The sequence below is a fragment of the Puma concolor genome, chromosome B3 (assembly GCF_028749965.1).
Source record: "Puma concolor isolate L17-30 chromosome B3, mPumCon1.1.hap2, whole genome shotgun sequence".
Taxonomy (NCBI): domain Eukaryota; kingdom Metazoa; phylum Chordata; class Mammalia; order Carnivora; family Felidae; genus Puma; species Puma concolor.
Window position 1 is genome coordinate 90117865 of NC_141672.1, and position 18175 is coordinate 90136039.

Below are 18175 nucleotides of genomic sequence, written 5' to 3' on the forward strand. Positions count from 1 at the left end.
CTCTCTCTGCCCCTCCCCCGTTCATGCTCTGTCTCTCTCTGTCCCAAAAATAAATAAACGTTGAAAAAAAAAAATTAAAAAAAAAAAAAAGAAATCAAGAGACACTTAACTGACTGAATCACCCAAGTGTCCCCGTTTATATTAGTTTTACAAGCGTAGACAAATTTCAAGGACAGATGCACACAAAAATAACCGTATTAATTTACTATGTAGGATGAAGACAGGAGACTCAGGGACTTTTATCTTTCATTTTTCACCATTCTGAATTACTTGAACATTTTACCATAAAAATGCATTACTTTGTTAGCTATAAGACAAATCAATAAAGTAAATCTATATTTAGCTGATTATATAAAATACTTCTCCAAATTCTGTACTTTATAAAAGTGAATTATAAAAAATGAAGATCATAAATACAGAATTCACATCTTATTATATATACAATTCCCTCTTTAGAGGAACCACTAATATTTGGCAAGCTCCTGGGTCATTTTTCTGTTTTAAACAGAATTTTAAAAGACATAAAAAGAATCTTTTAATATTATCTTTATTATCTTTTTTCCTATTAACAAAGATACACTAAATTCCCCACACTTGGGATATACAGAAAAGCACAAAGGGGAAAAAAAAGAACACTAAATTACTAGCCAGATATAATTATTTAACTGTGATATATTTTCAGAATTTTTTTTCAAATACATGTGAAAAATACTCAGATATGCCTTTTATTAAGAGTACAAATTATGTTTTAAATACTCACAGCTGCTTGGGAGTCTTGCTCTTGGTTAATTCCTGGACCAGAAAAGTACCAAATGCAAACGAAGGCCGTCCATGTTGTAAATAATAAGCAAAATTCAGACGTTCCACTATAGCATACTTATTAACCAGGTCAGGGCTAGAAAAATGCGGGAGATGACTCCCTGCATCTGGGGGGAAAGTAAAGCAATATTAATCCTCTTCACTTCACCATGATCAATTCCAAATTTGTACGTGGGAAACTTAACTCTGCAATGGTAAAAGTTCCTCACAGAACTTATTTTATATGCTGTAATTCTATATTTGATGATCATTTAAGTTCACAATGGCAATAATCCTTTAGCCTGTAAAATCTCTGCCGATGATCTGCAAAAAGAGCTTTACAATTCATTCATGCAGCTCCTAACACAATGAAATCCCTTCATAACGTATTTATATGAGTCCTCTATTCACCAAGGCCAACTCACTATACCTTCCTCCAGTAAACGGTTTTAAGAACATCCTTTTCTTCATATTAATACCATTCTACAATTTCCGTTTATCACTAGCTATAGTTTCTGATGATGTTTTCATATAGGACCTTATTAGCTATATGATGATACCATCTTTCTAAGATTAGCAGAGTAGCTCAGTTTAAAGTTACTCTGTGCCCATGAAAATAACAGAAAAAACATTTTTTCCTCTCTAGAGAAATCTGAAGTCAGAAGATGTTTGCGTGTGACAAGTTAGTATGAAATAACCACTTCTGTCAAGCCCTAATCTTTAATTGCCTCTTAGGCCACTCACTACCTATAAAAAAAAAAAATGAAATAACATTTTTGTTTTCTTCTAAATGTATATTTTTAACATTTATTTATATTTTTGAGAGAGAGAGAGAGAACACCTGTGCGTGCAAGCAGGGGAGGGGAGGAGAGAGAGGGAGACAGAGAATCCCAAGGACTCCGTGCTTTCAGTGCAGAGCCAGATGCGGGGTTCAAGCTCATGAACTGTGAGATCATGACCTGAGACAAAATTGAGTTGAATGCTCAACTGACTGAGACACCCAGGCACCCCTGAAACCATATTTTGAACTGTTAAGGAACAAGTTCTTGGAAAACTTCATCTGCTCTTATTTTCAAAGTTCAAAGCCTATTTCTGAAAAAAAAAAAAAAAAAAAAAATTATCCTCTAAAAAAAGGATTTTTTTATACTGTAACTTGGTTCTTAAAAAAAAGAAAAAGACAGACAGACAGACTTGAAGAGAGGTGTCTGTCATCTAACAAAGCTATTACTTAAAAGTCTACCACCTTTGAGATTAAAAAATTGTCACATGCCTTATCTATATTCTTTGTGAGAACACAGTGACTTTGGTAACTAGTAATTACACATAAAACTGTTCATTCACTCATTAAATATTTGCTAAATACATGTGAAGTATATAGCACTGCCTAGCACCAAATCAGCTAACTTCAGTTTTTAATTCAAGTAAGACCGTGATCTTTTAGCAGCTGAGGGCTAGTATGGAGAGGGTATCCAAGAAAAAATTCTACCCAAAAGGTAATTTTCTCTGGCCTGACACAGAAGCCAAGTCACCTCGCAGTCACCCTACATCTCTTTTCAGTGGTAAGACCATATGAAAAAAAAAAGTATAAACATTCTAATTAAATACAATTCTCCAATCTCATAAATCCACATTATGTTTTTATAATTGTTTCATTTACTTTATGCTTTATTTCTTTAAATATTTCCAAACACCAGGCAGGGAATATGCCTTTAACTTCCTCTCTTTTCCCCAAGTGTACCCAGTACGATGCTCAGTCTCCAAAAGGGGGTCAGGATTCTGGTGAAGTTGTTGGAGTTGGAGGCATTAGAACAGCACAGGGGAATCAGTCTACACTCTAGTAGTAACTTCGCTGAGATTAAGAAAGTATTTTCATTTGAGAATGCAATACGCACTACTATATTCAGCCATCAACAAATATTTATTGAACATCTATTACAGGTCTGGCACTGCACGAGCTCTGGGCACTAGGTGAGTTAAATATATTGAAATTTGAAATTACAAAATGGACACATTAGAAAATTCATTTTTATGCATGTCCATAAATATTTACAGGGTATACATTATGTGCAAAGTGCTAATCTGAAGCCTACTTCAGAGTAATATCGGCAGAGACACCACAAGTACCATGACATTAAAAGCTAACCCTAAATTTAAAAGTAAAAAAGAAAAAGTAGAGTTTAAGCATGGCACCAAAAAAAAAAAAAAAAAAAAAAAAAAAATCAGAGAAGTGCTTCTGGTCTAATAAGAACAGCAATGTGTATGCCTCTGGTGCTTACCATGAGCCAGGAGCTCCAAGAGCTTTTTTTTTTTTTTTTAATTTTTTTTCAACGTTTATTTATTTTTGGGACAGAGAGAGACAGAGCATGAACGGGGGAGGGGCAGAGAGAGAGGGAGACACAGAATCGGAAACAGGCTCCAGGCTCTGAGCCATCAGCCCAGGGCCTGACGCGGGGCTCGAACTCCCGGACCGTGAGATCGTGACCTGGCTGAAGTCGGACGCTTAACTGACTGCGCCACCCAGGCGCCCCTTCCAAGAGCTTTTTAAATACTTTGTCTCCTGTCATTCTCATGTAATACGTGAGGTGGGCACTGTTATTAACCTTATTTTGTAGGGAACTGAAGAAAGCTTACGTCACTTACCCAAGATCGAGCCAGGATTTGTCTAAAGCCAACACCTATGCTCTTAATCTTATTTATAATACTATACTGCAAACAGGGATTTTTGGAAAGGGAGAAATTTAAGTAGATAGATAATACAGATACACTTTAGGATAATACATCTTATATTTCTCGGCAAGAATAGCACTAGTGATGTATTACAATTACTTTTAACTCACGAAATGTTTTCAGTTCAGTCTCCTAGAAAATGTTTTCCATCGGAATATATCTTTATTTTTAAAATGGAAAGCAGTAAGGGGTGCCTGGCAGCCGTCAGTTAAGCAACCAACTCTTGATTTCACCTCAGGTCATGATCTCATGATGGGTCATGAGATCGAGCTCTACACTGGGCTCCACACTGGGCATGGTGCCTAATTAAGAGTCTCTCTTCCTCTCCATTGTTCCTCCCCCAATCACCCACTCACTCATGCACATATGCTCTCTCTCAAAAAACAAAACAAAAAAAAGCAGAGAAAAAAACTGGATTGGCCTTACATAAATTAACTTCTACTGTCAACACTGCTGAAATACTTAACTTCTAAAGCCCTAAATACCTATAATGACTTACCTCCTATAGCCAGTGTGTTGGCAGATTGCCAGCCAAACAATCTGCTAGGATCAAAGGGCAATAATGACTGAAAAAGGGGAGAAGTCAGAATTAAAAGTTAATTGACTCTAAAATAAGTAAACAAACTGTATGAAAAGACTTCACAGGTAGTCTGCTTCCCTTCTTCAACCTTATCTTTCTGAACATAAATTCTCTGAGCCCAACTTACAAAAAAAAAAAAAAAAAAGAATGCATGAGACACTTTCAAGTGTACTCTCTTTCGGTTCAAACAACATCAATCATAATGTAAATGGATTTTTGAAATACTTTTGGAATCCAAAAGCAAGAGAAGAGGCTAGAAAATGTTACCATGTAAACAAGACAATGTAAGCTAAGGCAGGACTAGAAAGGAAAGAGGAAAAGTAGATCAAAGGTTAGAGGAATGTGGTGAATGAACCACCACTGCCATCAAAGAAAAAAGAGGGCAGGAAGTTGTTAAGCCAGTCAGAAAAGGTTTGAAAGCTGGGAGCCATAGCTGTTTGAAATTTGTCTAAGCCAAAGATTTAGCAAAGATGATCAACAGATGGTAGAAAAGATAAAGGAGAAAATAAAACTTTTAAGTCAAGATGTGAGTGGCTAAGGAAAAAGCAGCTTTGATTTAAAATTAAATAAGAATTTGTGGTCTGTTAAGGAAGGGCTACTTTTCATAAAGTAATACGACTAAAAAATTGCATCAGTCAACTTGAGAACAGAATAAAGAACAACCTGAATCACTTATGTTCTAGGCTGATTGAATCCACTTTAGGCAGTGCAACTGCTTTGGTATAATCCACTTAAAGTTTATACCAGTGTTACTGGTCTGCAATAAGATAAGAAACTTGCAATAACTTTAAATCCAGCTAAATGCTTCCTGCTTCAAGAGTGTCTTGCTACACAGACCAAACAACAAAACAAAAAAACACAACAAAAGCCTGCTGAACTGAACCGTGTACTTAGTAACATAGATTTATATAATAGTTCAAGATCCTAATCTCATCACATCCCAGCAACAAGCAGTTCATGGAGTGGCACCCACATGGGGAGTGAGCATTCTGAGCAGGACTACTCTATAAATTAAGGACTGTTCACACTGGAGAAATTTTGTACCTTTATAGATTATAGCATTTATGTTGAATTAAAGACCCTAATGGGAAATATGCGCACCTCAAGAAAAAAAGCAAAAGCCCTCGGAAATGAGAAATGAACAAAAGAATGTGTTCATAACAGAAGATCCCTGAATAGGTTTCAGGGTATATGAATTCCTCGAAAATATATGCAAACTTATACATATATGTGCAGTTTTTCTGGGTAAAGGACTCACATTCTTAAAGAGGTTTTGTCCTGAGAATGGTTAAGAAGCACTGATTTAAATAAACAAATAACTCGATTCACTGAGAAGAGAGAGACCCAAGTTATCTGTGTAGAATGCTTTTGATGAAAGCAGCAGACAAGTATGCTGGCCAACTATCCGCTCTCAGATCCATTTCCACCTTTCCCCTATAGAGAACTGCATTGCCCAAGCTCATTTGCCCTTTGGCTACCAGTAGGGTTAGCCCAGAGAACAACATGGATACTAAAGGTGGGAAGAGGGGAGAAACCAGGTATTTTTTTCCTTCTTTGTTTTCTGGGGTATCTCCTCCAAGGTTCCAGCTCCACCTTCTGTTTCCAGCTCTCATTAGACAGCCAGGTTGTCAGATTAGCTCCCAGAGACAGCTCCAGCTTCTGGGTTCTGATAACACCCCTTTCTTGCACTGTTCTTGCAGCCTTAGGAGTGTTGACGGCTTCCTTCTTCATCAGTTTTTGGGTTGTCTCACCAGGGCATGTTTGGATTCTCCCTTCTGCTGTTACAGTGTAATTTCCTATTTGAAAGACCCAGGGTAGGGGCAGCTGGGTGGCTCAGTCGGTTAAGTGTCTGACTTTGGCTCAGGTCACGATATTGCGGTTGAGGAGTTTGGGCCCCCACACGGGATCTGTGCTGACAGCTCAGAGCCTGGAGCCTGCTTTATTCTGTGTCTCCCTGTCTCTCTGCCCCTCCCCTGCTTGCACTCTGTTTCTCTCAAAAAGAAGTAATAAACATTGAAAGACCCAGAGTAGGTTTCTGTTTTCCTGGCTGAACCTTGACTGATACCCCTCCATACCATCCACCTAAATACTGTACCTGCATAAGGTGGTAAAGTGTAATATCAGGTGGCAGGACATTAGAGGCAGTATACTGTGGGAATAGAGCAGTTTTTAGCTTGGGATAAGGAGTTAATGCCATCTTCAGTAACTGGGGATCTACTTTCTTCAAACAGGTCTCATTTTCATCATTCTGAACAACCTAAATAAAAAGATCACATGGTACAGAGTAAGGGTTTTCTCTTTCCCAAATTTAAGTTTTTTTTTCACAAGAATGAAACAAGGTTAGCTTGAAAAAATACATGGAAGTGAAAAAACCAATGGTCAAGGAGTTAGAAGCCAAGAGTTCTCATTCTGGTTCTAGGAAAAGCTAGCTGGTGACCCTGGGCCAGATATTCAACATCAGGCCTCAGTTTCCTCACCTATAAGATTAGGAAGTTCAACTAGATCAGTGGTTTTCAAACTATATGTGAAAAAACTGTTTGAAAAAAGGCTCTGCTACTAATATGTTTAGAGTATTTTTTATTTTTTAAAATTTTATTTATTTAATTTATTTAGAGAGCACATGTGTGAGCAGGGGAGAGGAACAGAGGAAAAGGGAGCGAGAGAGAGAGACCATCTTAGCAGGCTCCGCACTCAGCATGGAGCCTGACATGAGGCTCAATCCTATGACCCTGGGATCATGACCTGAAATGAAATCAAGAGTCAGATGCTCAACCAGCTGAGCCACCCTGGCACCCCTTAAAATATTTAAAGATTAAATAGTAAATATTTTTATTTAAAAAAAAAATTTTTTTTTTTAACGTTTATTTATTTTTGAGACAGAGAGAGACAGAGCATGAATGGGGGAGGGTCAGAGAGAGAGGGAGACACAGAATCTGAAACAGGCTCCAGGCTCTGAGCAGTCAGCACAGAGCCTGATGTGGGGCTCGAACTCACATAACACGAGATCGTGACCTGAGCCGAAGTCAGACGCTTAACCGACTGAGCCACCCAGGCGCCCCAATAGTAAATATTTTTAAAGGAAAAAGAAAACCACTTGACTAGATGACTCCTACCTAGGTTTTTCTCCCTCAGTGCTCAAGTTATTCTATGACTATTTTTTGACAGGTGATTATAAACAGAGGAATAGATAACCATATGAATTAAAATACATTGCAATAATCTGGAGGATGTAGTATTAATATTAAATTAGCATCAGTAAGAAGCTTTTAAGGATTAGATGTTAAACAGCATCCTTAATTCAGTTCCCTCTAACCAGGCATACTATACTTACAAAGAAGCAGAGATGGGCAAATTTCCACTGGGTCCCTTAAGAGTTTATATGGATAGCTAAAAATTATGATTTCCTTTTTGCCTAAGAGTACAAATAGTAGACAGTAATTCCTAAGCCACACATCTAAAATACAGTTACTCCCAGGAGCAATCAGAAACTGACGTGCTATCCTTAAAACAAACCTGGAGTTTAAAAAACAAAGGTAGGGGCACCTAGGTGGCTCAGTCAGTTTAGAGTCTGACTCTTGATCTCGGCTCAGGTCATGATCTCACAGTTCATGAGTTGGAGCCCCTCCTAGGGCTCTGCACTGGTGGTGCGGAGCCTGCTTCTGTCTCTCCTTCTCTCTGCTCCTCCCTTGCCTGTACTCTCTCTCAAAAAAATAAACTTAAAAAAATAAATAAATACCAGATATACACACACACACACACACTTGATTCTGTTTCTCTGGAGAACCCTGACTAATACAAGGCTTCTGAAATCCATAGAGAGAGAGAGAGAGAGAGAGAGAGAGAGAGAGAGAGAGAGAGAAAGAGAAAGAAAGAGAAAGAAAGAAAGAAAGAAAGAAAGAAAGAAAGAAAGAAAGAAAGAAAGAATCTCTACACCACATATTAGTTCCCTTTCAACTTAAGAGGATATAATATAAAATATAAAACTTCATCCTTTGTTTTATGCTCTTTAATATGAGATACTTATAAGTAGTTATACTTGAATATCACAGGAGGTCTAGAAAATCCATAGATATTTCTGCTAAATTTAAAATCAGTCCTATTTTGCAATAACAGGTAAAAGTGTTATCCGTACCTGGCTGACACCCCCAGGGGCATACATTGTAGTAGCAAGGGCCAGGAGAGTATGTCCTTCCAACAGCATACTGCTTACACTGGCCTGGTTGCTGGGAATCAGTATCTGAGCATTTGCAAGGCTAGCCTGGAAGATCAATTTGGGATCTGGAAAACAAAAGAGTAGGTTTTTTTCCTTAAGAGAGTTATATAATTCTGAGAAGAAAATTTTCCCTATCCACAGTATGAAGGACTTTCTAAGTTTAAAAGCAATAAGAAAACATCAAAAGGGAAAACGAGAGATTTGTCCAAATAAAAATAAACTTCTATTTAAACAACTGAGACAAACAACTGTTCAAACAACTGAGATAAACAAAAGAAAACTAAAAGGAAGTAATGAACTGGGGGGGGGGGGGGCGGGGTGTGGAATTTTAACAACAAATTAACAACAAATGATAACCTAAAATTAATGTCTTCAGCAAAGAGCTCATACAAATCAATGCCTGAAATACTGACTCTCACAGATAGACTGTCACGATGTGGGAGCTTAATAAACATTTGTTGGATGAATGCAGGCTAAAAAGAAAAAAAAGGATAGAGAAAATAACCAGAACAAAATACATGAAGACAGATCAAGAGTTGCCTGTGGATGATTATCTACCTAGGCTATCTACCTGCAGAGTTTTACCTTTTGATAGTTGTCTGTGGCGTCCAATTTTTCTTTACAATAAACATATTATCAACATCAAAAACAAAACAAAACAAAAACCCCAACCCACATTATGAAAAAATTCTTTATATTGCAAAAAAACCCAGAATTACATAAAAGTGAAAGATTGGCTGTTGACATTCCTTGCCTGTGTTAGTGGCTTTGCCTGTCCCCTTTCCCAAGTGGAGTCTCTGGAATAATACCAGCTAAACCCTCAAGGGGGGCGGGGGTTACAGGGCTTTTCTGATTATAACCAGAGCAAAGCTCTCCTTCAGCAGCTCCACTACATAAGACAGAACAATCCAGACATACTGTGGTTTTTTTTTTAAATTCCATCTGGAGTTACTTACTAAAAAATTCAGGGCAGACACCTGGAAGACAGACCACTTCTTCACAGAAAAAGGGTGTCATTACCAGAGCAGGAATTCACCCTGTGATAAACTGGTAAGATGAGACATATCCAGAAAGAACAAGCCTGAGGCTGAGGGGGAAGGGAACACTAGCACACATGCTGTCCAGCTTTTCTTGGCTGGCAAGAGGGCAACATTTTTGGTCTTCTGTTTTTTAAACAAAGCTTGAACCTAGGTTATAGTCAGATGTTTGTCTATAGACAAATGATTTATTTAGAGAACACAAATTATGTGCCATTTAACAGACCATTTAGGGGGCGCCTGGGTGGCGCAGTTGGTTAAGCGTCAGACTTCAGCCAGGTCACGATCTCGCGGTCCGTGAGTTCGAGCCCCGCGTCGGGCTCTGGGCTGATGGCTCAGAGCCTGGAGCCTGTTTCCGATTCTGTGTCTCCCTCTCTCTGCCCCTCCCCCATTCATGCTCTGTCTCTCTCTGTCCCCCAAAAAATAAATAAACGTTGAAAAAAAAAATTAAAAAAAAAAAAAAATAACAGACCATTTAGCCAGACTTTTTTTTGTTGTTGTTGTTAAGAGACAGCATGAGCAAGGAAAGGGCAAAGAGAGAAGGGGACATAGAATCCAAAGCAGGGTCCAGGCTCTGAGCTGTCAGCACAGAGCCCAAAGAGGGGCTTGAACTCATGAAGCACGAGATCATGACCTGAACCAAAGTTGGATGCTTGACCGACTGACCCACCCAGGCACCCCGACATTTTTGTATTTAATACAGTACACCCATACCTGTTAAATTACTGGAAACTTGTCGACACTGAACTAAAAATTCAAACCAAGGGTGAGCTTCATATAATTCGCTTTTTTCCAAAAAGGGACAATTTGAAGGATTAAGTCTGTATATAAAACAAAGGAACAAACTCTGGTTAGCACACAAAATAAGACGGTTACAATCATGTTTGCCCCAGATGATAACTAGCATTTAAAAAGGAATTTCAGAATTAAAAGTAAATATAATATACTCCAATCTTGTGTTGTGTTTTACTTATTATTTATCGTCTAGAAATAGAGAAAAATTTAGAGACAGATAATTTTATTTATAATGTGTTTACTTCCATGATGAAATTTTACCAACTCTGTAAGATTAACAGATACCTTGTCCTGTCATATTTTATTATTTTAAACAACAAAAACTTGTCAGCATTTTCAAACTTCAGAGGCTTTTAAAAACTTCCACAACTACAGAGAAGCTAGGACCGAGGAATTAAGTCTCAGGATAGATCCTTTGAATGTATGACTTCTAAATCTTCTCTTACCAGCAGCTTTGGGGAAAACATTTCTGTGTCTAAATAAGCTTCAATGATACGAACCAGAAAAATACCATCTATTTGAATTCTTAGTCTTTAATACACAAAATAAAATAAAAAGGTTCTCATTAGCACCTAAGGGTGGACTCTGGAATCAAATCTAAGTAGAATTAAATCTGGCTGTGCCATTTATGAGAGCCATGTGCTGTAAGTAAGGCACTTGGCCTCTCTCAATGCTTCAGTTTCCTCATCTGTGTAATGGAGATTGGAATAACCACCCGATAGGCCTTTTGTGAAAATTAGATGAGATAATGCATGTAAAGTACTTAGTCTAGTGCCAGGAACACTGTAAGTACTCCTATATTAGAGACATAGTCTTGTTAGCACTGACCCAACAGCAATTCAGAGCAGCCAGAGTGATCTTGGGCAGTACACATAGATGTATATCTATCTATCTAAGTATCAATTTAAGAGTATACCTAACATACCTTGCAGTGGTTACGAACTCATAACATTCTGTTAATCTTACAGAATTGTTTAGCATTCATTTGCCTGGTAATGAAGGTATCAAGTAACTCCAAGTTAACTTTCGGAATCTTCCTCTCTTTTAAACTTTTAAGGCATTTCTTTCATTTTATTCTTTGTAGTTATCTTATAGGTTAACAGACATGTTACAGGATTAACATCACCAAAAAACACATGATAAGCAGTTAGCTGAATGCAGCACTGAACTAAGGTACCAAGTATTGGAGTGAAGGGGCACTATTTCAAAAAGATCAGTATTCCTCAAGGGAGTGTTTAATATTTTCCTAAAAGTCACATTCAGAAGTAGTATGGAAAGAGGAAATTGATTTGTGCTGCACAAGGACAAATCAATTCTCAATACTCACTTGTAACGGTCAAGATAGACATAGAGAAGATACTGCAGACTGTGTTCCAAACAATAGAGAATGAAGTCAGAATGGAAATCCCAACCTTCTTTGGACCTGTAGTTTTGAACGGGTAGAGTATCTTGCATCACACCTCCAATGCGGTTCAGTCTTAGCAGGAAGAGTTCAAAGTCTTCTAATTCAGACTGAAGAAAAATCCCACTCCTGTTGGGCAGGTTTCAGAGGTGGCAAGTTACCAAGTTGCTAGACTCAGGGCAGACCAAACCACTTCCATTGTGGAAGTCTCAGCTACTTAAAAATAAGGATTTACAAATTAAGACTGCCAAGTCTTGTGGTAGGGTCCCCTCCCTAATGTAAGAAAAAACAAACCTCAAAGCAACCTGGCTATATGTGTATGTGACAATATCCCTCACAACCTTGTAACAGGAGACCACTTAACCAGAGTACATGTTTGTGTGTTACCATATATAGGAGACAAAGAAGTAAAAAGTATATAGAAAACTACACCATGTGGCGTTCAGGGCTCAGTTCTCCAGGTACGAACCCAACTGAGCAATGCTGGCAGGAATAAAGTTACTTCCTGGAAAGAAAAGCCTCAGCGTCACGACTATCTGTCTGAGAATCCTGCTACAGTCTCACTCTATAAATCTGTTCTGACACATATATATTTTGCTAGTTTCTGATGAAGACTGGTGCACCATCTTAGTATTTAAATCACAGTCTAGAGGGGCGCCTGGGTGGCGCAGTCGGTTAAGCGTCTGACTTCAGCCAGGTCACGATCTCGCGGTCCGTGAGTTCGAGCCCCGCGTCGGGCTCTGGGCTGATGGCTCAGAGCCTGGAGCCTGTTTCCGATTCTGTGTCTCCCTCTCTCTCTGCCCCTCCCCCGTTCATGCTCTGTCTCTCTCTGTCCCAGAAATAAATAAACGTTGAAAAAAAAAATTAAAAAAAAAAAATAAATCACAGTCTAGAGTTATCTTCATTATTTCAAAAACCTAATCTAAGCTATCTCCATTTTCTTTTTTTTTTTAATTTTTTTTTAACGTTTATTTATTTTTGAGACAGAGAGAGACAGAGCATGAACAGGGGAGGGTCAGAGAGAGGGAGACACAGAACCTGAAACAGGCTCCAGGCTCTGAGCTGTCAGCACAGAGCCTGATGCGGGGCTCGAACTCACGGACCGCGAGATCATGACCTGAGCCGAAGTCGGCCGCTTAACCGACTGAGCCACCCAAGCGCCCCGCTATCTCCATTTTCTTATGATTTTAACTAGAATTGCACAATCCACTATGGCAACAGTGGTTAGCTCTTGAAATTAGATGTTTTAAGCACTGGGAATTTTCAAAATTCCCAAACAAAACCATTTAGAAGCTAAATAATTTAATTTAATTTAATAATTTAAAGCAGAATAATTTAAATAGACCAACAACTAAACAAGAATAGAAATTTGCATTTAAATATTACTTTTTACAAATTTACTGTTAAATTTATATACTATACAGAGGACAATAGGAAATATATAATGTGGCATGTACAGAAACACTATGTAACCATCACCCAAATAATAGATTATTATACCTTGGTGTATTCTTCCCCCATGCATGTCCTTTGCTACCCCCAGAGGTAACCACTATCTTAACTTTGTAATAATTATTTAAAAAAAATTTTTTGTAATGTTTATTTTTGAGAGAGAGACAGAGACAGAGACAGAGTGCAGGTAGGGGAGGGCAGAGAAAGAGGGAGAGAGAGAATCTGGAAGTAGGCTCTAGGCTCTGAGCTGTCCACCCAGAGCCTGAAGCTGGCTCAAACTCATGAACCATGAGATCATGACCTGAGCTGAAGTTGGATGCTCAACTGACTGAGTCATCCAGGTGCCCCCCTGCCCAGTCCCAACTTAAAAAAAAATTTTTTTTGAAGTTTATCTATTTTTGAGAGAGAGAGAGAGAGAGAGAGAGAGAGAGAGAGAGTGCAAGCAGGCAAGGCGCAGAGAGAGAGGGAGACACAGAATCTGAAGCAGGCTCCAGGCTCCCAGCTGTCAGCACAGAGCCCGATGAGGGGCTTGAACTCACAGACCATGAGACCTGAGCTGAAGTTGGATGCTTAACTGACTGAGCCATCCAGGCACTCTTGGATTTGCCTATTTTAAATTTTATGCATAAATGGTACTATCTGGATATATTATTCTTAGTCTCATTTCTTTTATTGAACATTGTGTGATTTACCCATGTTAATACCTGTGAGTACAGTTTGTTTTCATTATTTTTATTTTATTTTTTAAAATTTACATCCAAATTAGTTAGCATATAGTGCAACAATGATTTCAGGAGTGGATTCCTTAGTGCCCCTTACCATTTAGCCCATCCCCCCTCCCACACCCCTTCCAGTAACCCTCTGTTTATTCTCCATATTTAAGAGTCTCTTCTGTTTTATCCCCCTCCCTGTTTCTATATTATTTTTGTTTCCCTTCCCTTATGTTCATCTGTTTTGTCTCTTAAAGTCCTCATATGAGTGAAGTCATATGATTTTTGTCTTTCTCTGACTAATTTCACTTAGCATAATACCCTCAGTTTGTTTTCATTGTTATATAGTACTCCACTGTAGGACTGTAACTACATTTTATTTATCTACTCTCTACCTTTGATGGTCAGTGCAGCACTCCTAGATTTTTGGTAAAATAATTTTATATTTCCATGACTACAAATGAGGAAGACCATCTTTTTGTATGTTTATTGGCCATCTGTGTTTCCTCTTTTGTGAAATGCCTATGTATGCTGTTATCTTCCCCTCCAGATCCAAGCTCTACTCTTCTCCTATCCCTGGAGGCTCACCTGCACAGAAGACTCTAGTACCCTCAGGCTTCCATTTTGTTTTGCCTATGGAAGACCCCCATAAGAAGAGAAGAGTCAGAAAGAGGAGAAGATGAGGATACCTTGGCTCTTTCTGTGCTGGGTGACTGCAGGTTGCCTGACACTCTCCACTAAGGGACACAACTCTTGCCAGGCAGCTCTCTAGGTCTCAGTAACCATTCTCCTTGACCCCTTAGGCCGTTTAGAAAGCATACCCTACTCCCAAGGTCATGAAAATATTCTTCCATATCTTCTAAAAGTTTTACAGTTTTATATTTATCATTTGGGTTTTGAAATCTACTTGGAATTGACTGTATGCATCAGAGAAGGCAGAAAGTCCAATTAAAAATAAAAGTCCAGTTTAAATCCACCCCCCCCCCACAACTATCTTGTTACCCCAGCTCCCATTTGTCAAAAAAAATGTTCTTTGCCCGCTATTCAGTGCCACCTCTGTCATATATAAAGTGAGCATGCATGTAGAAGTTTGTTTCTATGCTCATTATTCTGTTCTCTGGTCTATTTGTCTATCCTTGAACCAATACTCTGTCTTGGTTGCTAGAGCTTTAGAATAAACTTTTATACCTGGGAGGACAAGTTCTTTTTCAGGGCTATTCTTGACCCTCTGCATTTTCATATAAATATTTATAATCAGCTTGTTAAAATCCACAAGAAAACCTGCTGGGATTTTTATTGAGATTGCATTATATCTAAAGATCAACTTGGGAAGAATCGACAACAGGCTTGTCTTGCTCCAAATCTAAATAGAACGTTTGTGGTGTTTCACCATCAAGCATAACGTTAGCTACAAGATTTCTTTAGATACCCCTTTCACATTAAGGAAATTTGCATCCACTCTTAGTTTGCTAATATGTAGCTTTTATGATAAATAGATGCTGAATTTTATCAAATGCTCTTCTGTATCTAACAGGGTGGTATGAGTTTTTCCTTTTAATCTCTTACTGTAGACCTAATTCACTAATGTCATATTCCTGTTGAATCACACACATACTAGCTTTTTAAATAAATAAATATTAAGCCAAATATTTGACAACCATGCAAGTTATATGCAATTTTACTTTTAGTAAATAAGGAAAGGATTTAGTGCCATAGAAGGAACAGCAAATAGAAAGTCAGAGGTAAAAGAATTGAAGTCTGTAAGTAACTGGCTTGGGCAAAGCTCCTAACTTCTCTAGATTTCACTCTCCATATCTTCAAATTGATTAGGACAATAAAGCTACACTTCCCTAAAAGTATAAATATAAAATAAAATAAATACATGGGGAATAAGCTTCAGAAACTTAAAAATTAATATATATGTTATTGTCTCATTATATTATTTTTATAGCCTTAGGAAGATAGATTAGGTTTAGCCTGTGAAATTGCTGATATTCAACCATTTTTGACCCACACAAATGGCAAGTTCACATGGTTCAATCTAACAGAATTGTTTTTAGCAATTAATTAAAAATTTCAAGTCTTCACATCACTTCAAGAGCTACTTACCCTTCACTAATTTTTTTCTTTTTTTAAGTTTATTTATTTTGAGAGAGAGAGACAGAGAGAGTGCAGGGCAGAGAGAGAGAGAGAGAGAGAGAGAGAGAGAGAGAGAGAATCCCAAACAGGCTCTGCACCATCAGCACAGAGACTGATGCAGGGCTTGAACTCACGAACCACAAGATCATAACCTCAATTGAAATGAAGAGTTGGACACTTAACTAAGCCACCCAGGCATCCCCTCACTGATTTTTTTTTAAATTTTTTAAAATTATTTTCTTAACGTTTGTTTATTTTTGAGAGAGAGAGAGAGAGACAGAACACAAACGAGGTAGAGGCAGAGAAAGAGGGAGACACAGAACCCAAAGCAGGCTTCAGGCTCTGAGCTGTCCACACAGAGGCCAATGCAGGGCTGGAATTCACCAACTGTGAGATCGTGACCTGAGCCAAAATCGGGTGCACCCTTCCCCCTCACTAATTTCTTAACTGAACAGTCCTCTTTAGTTAAAATCCACAGGCAGCACACAGGTGCAGTGACAGTAATGAGAAGAGTGGGAGACATTACATGACACTAAGGCATCCTCTTCTCAGCTCTTGCCACTTGGTCCTTGTAGCTCCAATGACAGCTGACCATGTCAGCTACAGTGTGAGAACCTATTCACTAACACATGGTGTTAAATGCATGTGATCTTAAATATTTTTTTAAAAATTATTTATTTTGAGAGAGAGCGAGCGAGCATGAGCAGGGGAGAGGAAGAGAAAGAGAGGGAGAGAGAGAGAATTCCAAACAGGCTCTGCACTGACAGTGTGAAGCCTGACATGGGGCTCAATATCTCACAAACCATTAGATAGATCATGACCTGAGCCAAAATCAAGAGTTAGACACTCAACTAAGCCACCCAGGCACTCCAAAATGCATGTGATTTTAAAACCTCAATATATGGTAACACTTTATTTATTTATTTATTTTTAAATTTTTTTTTTTCAACGTTTATTTATTTTTGAGACAGAGAGAGACAGAGCACGAACGGGGGAGGGGCAGAGAGAGAGGGAGACACAGAATCGGAAACCGGCTCCAGGCTCCGAGCCATCAGCCCAGAGCCTGACGCGGGGCTCGAACTCACGGACCGCGAGATCGTGACCTGGCTGAAGTCGGACGCTTAACCGACTGCGCCACCCAGGCGCCCCTATATGGTAACACTTTATAATTTTAAAATACTATGAAACAACATTGCATTGGATTTACGGCATTTCAGAGCAAAATTTACACCATTAGTTTTTTACTGCCCTTCCTTGAATTCATCTCCAGTTACAATACCTGGCCAGCTTATCTAAAATTTCATTCCTCATGTAGTTGTTGCAGCAAGTATTCTGATCAATAACATCAACAGTCAGAAGGGGCCATCTGTTCTGCTGAAGTGAAGCACAACTGTTCTGGGTCTGAAATTCTCCAATCCACAAGATAATGCTTGACCAATCATGGCGAGCTGTGAGGTATCTCCAGAGGGCTTCAGGAGAATATGATTTGTACTCTGCATTAAGAATAAAATACATTTTAAAACAGCAATGAATTATGATTATTGACACAAAACTCAACAATAATTAACTTAATAGATTCTTCTTCCCTTTTCTTAATATAAATAAAAACTTTGGAGGCACATGGGTGGCTCAGTCAGTTAAGTGCCCGACTTCTGATTTCGGCTCAGGGCATGATCTCATGGTTCATGGGATCAAGTCCTATGTTGGGCTCTGCACTAACAGCACAGAGCCTGCTTGGGATTCTTTCTTCCTTTCCCTCTCTCTCTGCCTCTCCCTGGCTCATGCTCGCGCTCTCTCTCTCTCAAATTAAATAAACAAACAAAGTAACTTTGGCTGTAATAGTTAACATGAATTTAACATTCTATACATAACTACTATTACTTGTTCCCCAGAGCCCTCATGTGATACAGATCCTTAGTTTACACAAGAAGAAACTCAAAGACTATTGGAAAAACACAGATGTCACTTTGAGGCTAGCTAGAAAATTCTTAGCCTTGAAATTTCAATTCACTAAATCATATGGCTTTTCTCTTTCACTGTCACATTATAAATCTCGTACAAAAACCTTGAGATATCCCAGAGTCGTGGGATTGAGCCCCATGTCGGGCTCCTTGCTGAGCATGGAGCCTGCCTAAGATTCTCATTCTCATTCTCTCTCTCTCCCCCTCTCTCCCCTCTGCCCCTCCCCAGCTCATGCACACACTCTCTAAAAATTAAAATAAAAACCTTGAGATAAGAGGTCTTCATGCAATGACTTGCATTTTAAAGTAACTGAGTATTCTTCCCCCAAAAGGAATTCCAAAATGGAGACTCACCAAAATA

At 38.6% G+C, this 18175-nt stretch overlaps 1 protein-coding gene across 1 annotated transcript in view; it reads right to left on the reverse strand.

Moving 5' to 3' along the window:
• SPG11 (SPG11 vesicle trafficking associated, spatacsin) overlaps positions 1 to 18175 on the reverse strand; it is an 88038-nt gene that overhangs the window by 33361 nt on the left and 36502 nt on the right. The window contains exons 15-21 of the mRNA XM_025920087.2: positions 17133 to 17346; positions 11478 to 11681; positions 10070 to 10176; positions 8238 to 8383; positions 6201 to 6362; positions 4025 to 4091; positions 761 to 926 (exon numbers count right to left, since the gene is read on the reverse strand). Coding sequence (XP_025775872.2) covers positions 761 to 926; positions 4025 to 4091; positions 6201 to 6362; positions 8238 to 8383; positions 10070 to 10176; positions 11478 to 11681; positions 17133 to 17346 — 1066 coding nt within the window. The remainder of the gene's footprint in view (positions 1 to 760; positions 927 to 4024; positions 4092 to 6200; positions 6363 to 8237; positions 8384 to 10069; positions 10177 to 11477; positions 11682 to 17132; positions 17347 to 18175) is intronic.